Source organism: Ahaetulla prasina, chromosome 1, assembly GCF_028640845.1.
Source record: "Ahaetulla prasina isolate Xishuangbanna chromosome 1, ASM2864084v1, whole genome shotgun sequence".
Lineage (NCBI taxonomy): Eukaryota > Metazoa > Chordata > Lepidosauria > Squamata > Colubridae > Ahaetulla > Ahaetulla prasina.
In genome coordinates, this window is record NC_080539.1 from 296,631,016 (window position 1) to 296,643,515 (window position 12,500).

Sequence of the window (12,500 nt, forward strand, 5' to 3'; positions counted from 1 at the left end):
ATCTATCCCAGCTATTTCTGAAATAAATCTATCCCAGCTATTTCTGAAATAAATCTATCCCAGCTATTTCTGAAATAAATCTATCCCAGCTATTTCTGAAATAAATCTATCCCAGCTATTTCTGAAATAAATCTATCCCAGCTATTTCTGAAATAAATCTATCCCAGCTATTTCTGAAATAAATCTATCCCAGCTATTTCTGAAATAAATCTATCCCAGCTATTTCTGAAATAAATCTATCCCAGCTATTTCTGAAATAAATCTATCCCAGCTATTTCTGAAATAAATCTATCCCAGCTATTTCTGAAATAAATCTATCCCAGCTATTTCTGAAATAAATCTATCCCAGCTATTTCTGAAATAAATCTATCCCAGCTATTTCTGAAATAAATCTATCCCAGCTATTTCTGAAATAAATCTATCCCAGCTATTTCTGAAATAAATCTATCCCAGCTATTTCTGAAATAAATCTATCCCAGCTATTTCTGAAATAAATCTATCCCAGCTATTTCTGAAATAAATCTATCCCAGCTATTTCTGAAATAAATCTATCCCAGCTATTTCTGAAATAAATCTATCCCAGCTATTTCTGAAATAAATCTATCCCAGCTATTTCTGAAATAAATCTATCCCAGCTATTTCTGAAATAAATCTATCCCAGCTATTTCTGAAATAAATCTATCCCAGCTATTTCTGAAATAAATCTATCCCAGCTATTTCTGAAATAAATCTATCCCAGCTATTTCTGAAATAAATCTATCCCAGCTATTTCTGAAATAAATCTATCCCAGCTATTTCTGAAATAAATCTATCCCAGCTATTTCTGAAATAAATCTATCCCAGCTATTTCTGAAATAAATCTATCCCAGCTATTTCTGAAATAAATCTATCCCAGCTATTTCTGAAATAAATCTATCCCAGCTATTTCTGAAATAAATCTATCCCAGCTATTTCTGAAATAAATCTATCCCAGCTATTTCTGAAATAAATCTATCCCAGCTATTTCTGAAATAAATCTATCCCAGCTATTTCTGAAATAAATCTATCCCAGCTATTTCTGAAATAAATCTATCCCAGCTATTTCTGAAATAAATCTATCCCAGCTATTTCTGAAATAAATCTATCCCAGCTATTTCTGAAATAAATCTATCCCAGCTATTTCTGAAATAAATCTATCCCAGCTATTTCTGAAATAAATCTATCCCAGCTATTTCTGAAATAAATCTATCCCAGCTATTTCTGAAATAAATCTATCCCAGCTATTTCTGAAATAAATCTATCCCAGCTATTTCTGAAATAAATCTATCCCAGCTATTTCTGAAATAAATCTATCCCAGCTATTTCTGAAATAAATCTATCCCAGCTATTTCTGAAATAAATCTATCCCAGCTATTTCTGAAATAAATCTATCCCAGCTATTTCTGAAATAAATCTATCCCAGCTATTTCTGAAATAAATCTATCCCAGCTATTTCTGAAATAAATCTATCCCAGCTATTTCTGAAATAAATCTATCCCAGCTATTTCTGAAATAAATCTATCCCAGCTATTTCTGAAATAAATCTATCCCAGCTATTTCTGAAATAAATCTATCCCAGCTATTTCTGAAATAAATCTATCCCAGCTATTTCTGAAATAAATCTATCCCAGCTATTTCTGAAATAAATCTATCCCAGCTATTTCTGAAATAAATCTATCCCAGCTATTTCTGAAATAAATCTATCCCAGCTATTTCTGAAATAAATCTATCCCAGCTATTTCTGAAATAAATCTATCCCAGCTATTTCTGAAATAAATCTATCCCAGCTATTTCTGAAATAAATCTATCCCAGCTATTTCTGAAATAAATCTATCCCAGCTATTTCTGAAATAAATCTATCCCAGCTATTTCTGAAATAAATCTATCCCAGCTATTTCTGAAATAAATCTATCCCAGCTATTTCTGAAATAAATCTATCCCAGCTATTTCCACCCCGGACCACCCCAACGAAGCGGTCGAAGTGCTGTCCCGGTGCCTGGAAGCTGTACGGGTCTGGATGGGGAGAAACAGACTCAAGCTCAATCCCTCCAAGACGGAGTGGCTGTGGATGCCGGCACCCCGGTACAGTCTGCTGCATCCGCAGCTGACTGTTGGAGGCGAGTTAGTGGCCCCAAAGGAGGTGGTTCGCAACTTGGGTGTCCTCCTGGATGGACGGCTGTCCTTTGATGAACATCTGGCGCCCGTCTCCAGGAGGGCCTTTTACCAAGTTTGCTTTGTCCGCCAGTTGCGTCCCTTCCTTGACCGGGATGCCTTATGCACGGTCACTCACGCTCTGGTTACATCTAGGTTGGATTACTGCAATGCTCTCTACATGGGGCTGCCCTTGAGGTGCACCCGGAGGCTACAGTTAGTCCAGGATGCGGCTGCGCGAGTGGTAACGGGAGCCGCTCGTGGCTCCCACGTAACACCACTACTCCGTAGCCTGCACTGGCTTCCTGTGGTTTTCCGGGTGCGCTTCAAGATTTTGGTTACCACCTTTAAAGCGCTCCATGGCTTAGGACCCGGGTACTTACGAGACCGCCTGCTGTTACCTTATGCCTCCCACCGACCCGTACGCTCTCACAGAGAGGGTCTCCTTAGGGTGCCGTCCGCCAAACAGTGTCGGCTGGCGGCCCCCAGGAGTAGGGCCTTCTCTGTGGGGGCACCGGCGCTCTGGAACGAACTTCCCCCTGGCTTACGTCAAGTGCCTGATCTTCGGACCTTCCGTCGTGAGCTAAAAACACACCTATTTATTCAAGCGGGACTGGCATAATAGTGTTAAATTTTAATTCGGGGTTTTATTAATATTTCTAAAATTTTAAAACTAAATTTTAATTATCAGCCTTTTTGTAATTTGCTAGGTTTTAAATGTTTTAATTTGTATATATTCCTGTGTTTTATCTTGGCTGTACACCGCCCTGAGTCCTTCGGGAGAAGGGTGGTATAAAAATTTAATAAAATAAATAAATAAATAAATAAATAAATAAATAAATAAATAAATAAATAAATAAATCTATGGTCAGTGCAAATCATCTGAAGTGAAACTAAGTATCACTAGCAGCACTCTGCATTGTGGAAAACAGAGGAGATATGTATACTTACCAAGGGAGCTTTTGGGAGAGGTGCTCAATAACTCAATAGACGGACCTTGGTCATCCTCTACAGAGTAAAAAAAAATATCCAAACTGTGATGGTCTAAAACAGGGGTGTCAAACTTGATTTCATTGAGGGCTGCATCAGGGTTGTGTTTGACCTCGGGGGAACTGGGGGGACGTGGCCAGTGGGGGCATGGCCAACTCGACATCACTTGAGCTGGCCTCCCTGAGCTCCATTTTTGCTGGCAGAGGGCTGCAGGAGGCTGTCGCAGCTGAAAACGAAGCCTGGATGAGCCACGCACAGCTTCCCCAAGCTCCATTTTTGCCGGCAGAGGCACCACGGGCCGGTCCTTCCTGGTTTCCAGGGTGGGCCCACAGGCCAGAACTAAGTACCCCGCAGGCCATAGCCTTCAGTTTGACACTCCTGGTCTAGAAGCATTAGACAAATCCCAAAGCATCACAATTCTATGAAGAAACTACTGAAATAAACCGAGGAACCTATCAGAGAGGCACTTACAGCAAATGACCGATTCAGCAAAAACCAGTTTGAATCTATATGTTTTATTGTTACTCTACTGGCTGTAACTATGGCTTAATGTAACATGAAAATGGAGATATTGGGCTAATAGTTTTTAGCATATTCCTAATTTTAACGCTCCTAAGTAACTAAAAAAAGAAAGTAATTAACATAAAATAGTTGACATGCTATTACAACTTTGCTTATCTACAAATTTTGGCTTGATCCTGCTTTCTCAAAAATCTATAATTAAAACCAGCTATTATCTCAGCCAGGTATATGAATACATCCACCTATCAATTAATAGACATATTTCTTTCATATATCTATACATTTATCAAATTGGAAACAGACCTTCTAAATTATTTAAACAGGTAATACTCTTTAACTGAAAAAAATGCTTAGTTCAGAAAAACAAAATAAAGCTACTACATGTATCACTGAACTGATTACATAGTTTTGGTGTATCAAAATATACAGTCTGCATGACATAGATTGTCTGCTGATCATCAAGCTTAATAGCAACCAAGGTTCATTTTATCCAGTGGAGATATTTAATATGTAAAGAAAAACTAGATATTTGGCTTCTGCTTTGGTACTTACGTGGAACCTCATTACTTTCAGATGGCTTTGCTGGTTTTTCCAATTCTGCTGTGGACTCTATTGTGCTCTGCTCCGTCTTACCCACATCCCAGTCATTACACACCTTAAAAGAAAACAAATCAGTTCTTAGAAAGGCTCAACTATATTAATTCATAACTCAAACAAGATCTGGCCTAATAAGTCACATATTTCTCCAACATTGTAGACAGTGAATATTACTATGTTCTTAAAGATAGGTTCCATTCTAATAGAGTTGTCAGTCATCAGTTATGACCCTAACACAAAGAAAAAATATTCCAGCCATGAGGTATACACAGGCAGTCCTTGACTTAAAACAGTTCGTTTAGTGACCTTTGAAGTTACAACAGCACAGAAAAAAGTGACTTATGAATGCTTTTTAAACTTATGACTTATGGCAGCATACCCATGGTCATGTGATCACCTTTTGCAATCTTCTGACAAGCAGTCAGTTGGGAAGCCAGATTCACTTAACAACCATGTTACTAACATAGCAACTACAGTGATTCACTTAACAACTGTGGCAAGAAAGTTTGTAAAATGGAAAAAAAAATTACTTGTCTCACTTAACAGCAGAAATTTTGGGCTCAATTGTGGTCACAAGTCAAGGATTATACCCCATTTCTGATACTAGCCAACCAATCACTTCTAAGAAATTCACAAGAAAGGGAAGATACAACATACATCAACTAGTCTAAGGGCATTATATTCAGTTTGAACAAAGAATACATAGAAACTTTTGTTAAGAAGCATTATCCAAATAATTTGTATTTCAGTGAAAAAATACAGGCTTTCCATATATAAGAATAGTGTAAAATTCCAGCTCTTTTAATGAGAGCAGCCTTTACAATCTGTTACCTGACAGATTTGCTGGGACTTCAACTCACAGGATTTCTGACAATTTCAACACATCTAGAAGCCACCAAACTGGGGAAAGCTTTGAAAAAGATCAACTATGTTCAGCATTATCGTCTGTAGCACTATCCTGATTCATTACAAATGAATATATGATGGCAACTCAGAATTGCAATGAAAAAAAAAATTGAAAATGGCAATTTCTTACCAGGTTGTCAATCCAAATGATTCACCATAAACTACTCAGTTTAGTAATTTAAAGTACTCATCATAAAGTACTCAGTTAAAAGGTACAATATAGGTAGTCGTGTTAAACAACTGTAACTAGGGCCCAGGGACTCATTCACTAAGTGATATGATCATACAGGAAAAATATAATATGACCATATCGTATCACAAAGGCAGACCAGTTGCAGTTGTTAAGTGAATCCTGTGTGGCTGTTAAGCATGACATCACAGGATCACAACAGTTTTTCCATTATCTTCGTTTATCAGTAAAGGTTGAATATGGTGAAGACGTGACTGTGGGATGCTGTAACAGCCACAACTTCAAAGATTGGCTGTGAGTCTCCTTCTTCTCCCTATCATAACTTCAAATGGTTGCTGAATGAGTGGTCGCTAACCAAGGATTATCTGTATTGAGGAAATGCATCAGACCAGGGGTCTCCAACCTTGACAACTTTAAGCTTTGCTGGCTGAAGTATTCTGGGAGTTGAAGTCCACAAGTCTTAAAATTGCCAAGGTTGGAGACCCCTGCATCAGACTATCCTACAAAGAAGATCTGCAACTGAAAAGCGCAATTCAAGTTGGCTCAACACACCTGTGTATGTTCCGAGAAAAAATCAGCATCATTCCTTTCCAGAGAGTGGCCAGGAATCCCACTCAGGCCATCAATCAGGAGCTAAAAATGGAGAGGATCATCTATGGATTTTTATAGCAAGTCTTATAATTTCCCATCGCCCCCAACAGTGCACAGACTTATTGGTCCTTACATCATTTCCATATTTGGCCATGGCAGCACTTGCCAGTTGCTGGATCTTCTCTCGGTACATGTGAGCAGCACGGCTATTATACTTGGCAGGGGCATCCGAAGTGGTACAGCCATGCTGGCAGAAAAAAGCTGTCTGAAAACAGAGCAAATATAATTGAAAAACAACAAACTGAAATGTAGATATTTCCAGAAATGCTGTAGATATGTAGTGGTTGAGCTACAACGGTGTTAGATGATCCAGAAATATTGAAAAAAATTACCATGTAATTTTTAAAAATTGTTAATAACTATTCACAAAGTTATTCACCAGGTACCCAATCATAGCATTCTCTAGAAAAAGGAACAATTAATAAAATCTAATGCCCTAAATAATCACAGAATATAATTTCAACTGGTCCTTACCGCATTGGCATTGCTACCCACTTGCATACATCTCAACTGAAACCAGCTCCAGTTGGAGTCAAGTTCTGTAGACCTACAAGGGGACAAGATTGGCATTATATATTATATACAAATTCACCACACAGATGTCAACGATTTCTAAAAGCCAAAATGCCCTTCTGTCACAATATAATCTGTTGTCCTGTCAAAAAATACGAGTTTCATTTCTCTTAGTACGGTACTTACACACAACAGACAGGAAAAAGCTAGCACATTCCAAGCTTTTAATCAATTTGCCAAGAAGATAAAGATCACCTTATTATATCAGCTTTCCCCAAATTGTGTCTTCCAGAGCCATTGGCACTACCAGTCTGACTATCCAGGATGCTTGATTTAGGGAATGCTGCCTTTTTTATTGTTTTGCAATAACAAAACAAAACAAAAGCTTGCAAAAATAACAAAACAAAACAAAAGCTTGCAAAAATGCAAGAATACAAAAAATATATCAGAAACATCAAAAAACCAAAAACAAACCCAATGGCCTGATGTAGTGCCCCCCAAAGCTCTTTTTTTCTAGAAGGTAAATAATGTTGCTCATAAACAACCCCTCAATGGGAGACCATTCCAAAGGGCAATCCCTATCACAGAAAAGCAATGCTGCCAGGTTTCACATATACCTCGATCTCTTCTAAATAGGATATAGGCACCTGCTTCTCCTGGCACTATTGGATTGATCAGTGAAAATATGAAGTCCTGAGGGTAACCTGGGGCCAATAAAGAGGCTTATAGGCTAAAACCAGCTGTTTAAATTGTACACAGAACTTAATAGAAATCCTATGAAGGGCTCCTAAGACAGATGTACTGTGTGCCCATCAGAAAACATCTGTGAGCACCTAGTCAATTCATTTTATAACATTTCAAACACACAGGGCAGGGAATTTGTGACTGTTGATGGTTCTGAATTACAACCTGCAGCATTCCTCTTCATTGCTTATACTGGATAGGGCTGCTGAATCAATACACTGGCAGAACCTGTGATTCTTTAAACCCACACTATAAACTACTGTAATACTGCAATATAAATAATTTAACACTTTTGTTAACACTCTCTTAACAATCTTCTGTGAGTAGGTCTCTAATTTTTCAACTTCACAAATATATTGAAATGAGATGTTATAACAAAGAGAAAAAACAAAATGCACATTTAAGACGGAGTGGCTGTGGATGCCGGCGGCTGCAGCTGACTGTTGGGGAAGAGTCACTGGCCCCTATGGACAGGGTGTGCAGCTTAGGCGTTCTCCTGGATGGGCCGTTGTCCTTTGAAGAACATTTGACGACCGTCTCCAGGAGAGCTTTTTATCAGGTTCACCTGATTCGCCAGTTGTGCCCCTTCCTTGACTGGGACGCCTTGTGCACAGTCACTCATACTCTTGTGACCTCTCACCTGGACTACTGCAATGCTCTCTACATGGGGCTCCCCTTGAAGAGCACCCGAAGGCTCCAGTTCGTTTAGAATGCAACTGCGTGGATGATAGAGAGAGCCACTCGTGGCTCCCATGTAACACCACTCCTGCGCAAGCTGCACTGGCTGCCTGTGGTCTTTCGGGTGCACTTCAAGATGTTGGTTACCACCTTTAAAGCGCTCCATGGCTTAGGACCGGGTTACTTACGGGACCGCCTACTGCCACCGTTTGCCTCCCACCGACCCGTGCGCTCTCACAGAGAGGGACTCCTCAGAGTACCGTCAGCCTAGCAATGTTGGCTGGTGGCCCCCAGGGGAAGGGCCTTCTCTGTGGGGGCTCCCACCCTCTGGAACGAACTTCCCCCAGGACTTCGTCAACTTCCTGACCTTCGAACCTTCCGCCGCGAGCTGAAGATGTTTTTATTTATTCGAGCAGGACTGGCATAGGATTTTTAGAAGTTTTTATTATTCGGTTTTAAATTTTAAAGTGGGTTTTATTGTTCTAAATGTATTTTAAATTTGGGGCCATATTTAATAAGTTTTTTAATTATTGTTTTTATTCTGTATTTATTCATTGTGGTTTTATTTGGCTGTGAACCGCCCTGAGCCCTTCGGGAGAAGGGTGGCATAAAAATTAATTAATTAATTAATTAATTAATTAATTAATTAATTAATAAATAAAATAATTAATTAATTAATTAATTAATTAATTAATTAATTAATTAATTAATTAATTAATTAATTAATTAATTAATTAATTAATTAATTAATTAATTAATTAATTAATTAATTAATTAATTAATTAATTAATTAATTAATTAATTAATTAATTAATTAATTAATTAATTAATTAATTAATTAATTAATTAATTAATTAATTAATTAATTAATTAATTAATTAATTAATTAATTAATTAATTAATTAATTAATTAATTAATTAATTAATTAATTAATTAATTAATTAATTAATTAATTAATTAATTAATTAATTAATTAATTAATTAATTAATTAATTAATTAATTAATTAATTAATTAATTAATTAATTAATTAATTAATTAATTAATTAATTAATTAATTAATTAATTAATTAATTAATTAATTAATTAATTAATTAATTAATTAATTAATTAATTAATTAATTAATTAATTAATTAATTAATTAATTAATTAATTAATTAATTAATTAATTAATTAATTAATTAATTAATTAATTAATTAATTAATTAATTAATTAATTAATTAATTAATTAATTAATTAATTAATTAATTAATTAATTAATTAATTAATTAATTAATTAATTAATTAATTAATTAATTAATTAATTAATTAATTAATTAATTAATTAATTAATTAATTAATTAATTAATTAATTAATTAATTAATTAATTAATTAATTAATTAATTAATTAATTAATTAATTAATTAATTAATTAATTAATTAATTAATTAATTAATTAATTAATTAATTAATTAATTAATTAATTAATTAATTAATTAATTAATTAATTAATTAATTAATTAATTAATTAATTAATTAATTAATTAATTAATTAATTAATTAATTAATTAATTAATTAATTAATTAATTAATTAATTAATTAATTAATTAATTAATTAATTAATTAATTAATTAATTAATTAATTAATTAATTAATTAATTAATTAATTAATTAATTAATTAATTAATTAATTAATTAATTAATTAATTAATTAATTAATTAATTAATTAATTAATTAATTAATTAATTAATTAATTAATTAATTAATTAATTAATTAATTAATTAATTAATTAATTAATTAATTAATTAATTAATTAATTAATTAATTAATTAATTAATTAATTAATTAATTAATTAATTAATTAATTAATTAATTAATTAATTAATTAATTAATTAATTAATTAATTAATTAATTAATTAATTAATTAATTAATTAATTAATTAATTAATTAATTAATTAATTAATTAATTAATTAATTAATTAATTAATTAATTAATTAATTAATTAATTAATTAATTAATTAATTAATTAATTAATTAATTAATTAATTAATTAATTAATTAATTAATTAATTAATTAATTAATTAATTAATTAATTAATTAATTAATTAATTAATTAATTAATTAATTAATTAATTAATTAATTAATTAATTAATTAATTAATTAATTAATTAATTAATTAATTAATTAATTAATTAATTAATTAATTAATTAATTAATTAATTAATTAATTAATTAATTAATTAATTAATTAATTAATTAATTAATTAATTAATTAATTAATTAATTAATTAATTAATTAATACTTAATAAATAATTAATTAATTAATTAATTAATTAAGGTAAAAAGTTAAAGGTTCCCCGCGCACATATGTGCTAATCGTTCCTGACTCTAGAGGATGGTGCTCATCTCAAAGCCAAAGAGTAAGTGTTGTCCGAAGACATCTCCGTGGTCATGTGGCCGGCCAAAGGTGCACTGAACGCTGTTACCTTCCCACCAAAGGTGGTCCCTATTTTTCTGCTTGCATTTTTAACGTGCTTTCAAACTTGCTAGGTTGGCAGAAGCTGGGACAAGTAATGGGAGCTCAACCCGTTATGTGGCACTAGGGATTCAAACCACTGAACTGCCGATCTTTTGATCGACAAGCTCAGCGTCTTAGCCACTGAGCCACTCCACCATATTATTCAAACAAGGGGTGATGACGATGACAAGCAATTCAGAACTCTATCATATACATCATCAAATAAGTCAAGGTTGGAGGCATCTATGGTTTGCTAATCGGTTGTGCATAACTAAGCCATATATAGCCTGCACTGTTATACAAATTCAAAGACTCCAAATAATTTGTCCACAGAAGTCAAAAAGAGCCTGATCACTGAAAAGAATCTGAAGATAAATAAAGCAGACTCTCTAAGTAGCATTTAGCCATAATGTTCAATGAGGTATAGGCAAGATTGAGAGTAAAAGGAATGATTAAACTATTCAGACCATTTTCTAGGGTCAGTTATTCAGAGCTCAGAAGAAAGATTTTTTTTTTCTCTGAGTGATTGTTGGATTCCTGACGACAGCCTGGATGAGCCCCTGCAAGTTTTCTAAGCAAGATTTCAGGATGGTTTGCTTTGCCTCATTCTTTATAGGACTGAGAAACCGTGACTGGCTTTATGCCTCAGGCAGGAGGTGCTGATGCCTTAACCCCTATCCCAAACTGGATCTCAAAGATACAATATAAAGTGTCAGAATGATGCCATCTTGCATATGTGGGTATGTGAGTAATATGCATAATTTTGAATTTATTTATTTAGTCATGTTTATTTAATGTATATTGGAGGCAGTGACCCTTTGAGAGCTGTATGCAATGAAATTTCATTTTAATGTATGTTGATTAGCGTACATTTAAAATGTCGATAAATTTATTCTAAGTTTTAAGTTCTATTTTTAAGACAGCAAAATTTCAGAATAGAAAATAATGTGGTTTTTAGAAAAGTACGCTAATACACTCAAGAATGTATACATTGATACAGTTATTTAATACCAGTAGGTTAGGATTTGGAAAATAAGATAATATCAGGTCAGCAGTCCTTGATCATCTGTCAAACATAAATTATTAAATAATTCGACTTGAAAATATGCAAAGGACTCTATACACATAAGGAAAATAAAACTCAATTGTCCTTGTGAGAGTCTATTAAGATAGATCTGCTCGATACAAAAATAAATAAATCATTTACTTATGTAATCAGGCAAATTGTGGAATGCTAACCCATCATCTAAGCCACAGGTCTCCAACCTTGGCCACTTTAAGCCTGGCGGACTTCAATTCCCAGAATTCCCCAGCCAGCAAAGCTGGCTGGGGAATTCTGGGAGTTGAAGTCCTCCAGGCTTAAAGTGACCAAGGTTGGAGACCCGTGATCTAAGCAGCCCTTGATAACTATTTTAACCCGCATCCAAACCCGACTTTACCGGATGAAGCTGACATGAACGCCCAGCGAGCGGTGGATTCCGGAACAGTCGATACAAAGAAAGACCCCGTAGGTGATACTGGCCCAGCTCGGGTTCTTTGCCCCGCAGTCGAAACAGGACTACAAAAAACAAAACAAAACAAAACAAAGGGTAAATGTCAAATTAAACGGATCTCCCAGAAATGGAGGCGGCGTCTCGTGAGGTCTTCAACCGAATCCGTCACCCCAGGCAACCCCTCGTTTCCCCTCAGCAGCCGCCACGGTATTCTGATGCCGGACCGCTACGCGACAACCCCTCGACTTCGGAGGCTCCTCTCTCCCTTCAGGCTCGCCGCAATCGGGTGCGGAGTCGAGTGGTTACCGGCGAGGACGGAGCGATATACGGGAGAAAAGCCGGATCAATTCCGCTCTGAAACGTCTTGTGATCCGGACAACAACCCTCGAGCGCAAAGCCCACAAGCTTCACCGTCAAGTACCTTATTGGCTGGCGCAGCTCGCAGACGCTTGAAAAGGGTCTGAATTTCCACACGGCTGGGCCCGGCCGCCATGTTTTCTTTCTCCCAGCATTCACAGGTGCTCGGCAGCCGGTCACA

General features: G+C 34.6%; 1 protein-coding gene across 2 annotated transcripts in view; it reads right to left on the bottom strand.

Annotated features, from left to right (window-relative positions):
- The window catches only part of ARFGAP2 (ADP ribosylation factor GTPase activating protein 2), a 24,875-nt gene that overhangs the window by 12,172 nt on the left and 203 nt on the right, over positions 1 to 12,500 (bottom strand). For both annotated transcript variants that reach the window (XM_058161791.1, XM_058161792.1), the window contains exons 1-7: positions 12,384 to 12,500; positions 11,909 to 12,027; positions 6,500 to 6,572; positions 6,099 to 6,230; positions 5,927 to 6,007; positions 4,234 to 4,336; positions 3,121 to 3,177 (exon numbers count right to left, since the gene is read on the bottom strand). The exon at positions 12,384 to 12,500 is cut by the window's right edge. In XM_058161791.1, the coding sequence (XP_058017774.1) occupies positions 3,121 to 3,177; positions 4,234 to 4,336; positions 5,927 to 6,007; positions 6,099 to 6,230; positions 6,500 to 6,572; positions 11,909 to 12,027; positions 12,384 to 12,455 (637 nt within the window). In that variant the 5' untranslated portion in view covers positions 12,456 to 12,500. The remainder of the gene's footprint in view (positions 1 to 3,120; positions 3,178 to 4,233; positions 4,337 to 5,926; positions 6,008 to 6,098; positions 6,231 to 6,499; positions 6,573 to 11,908; positions 12,028 to 12,383) is intronic.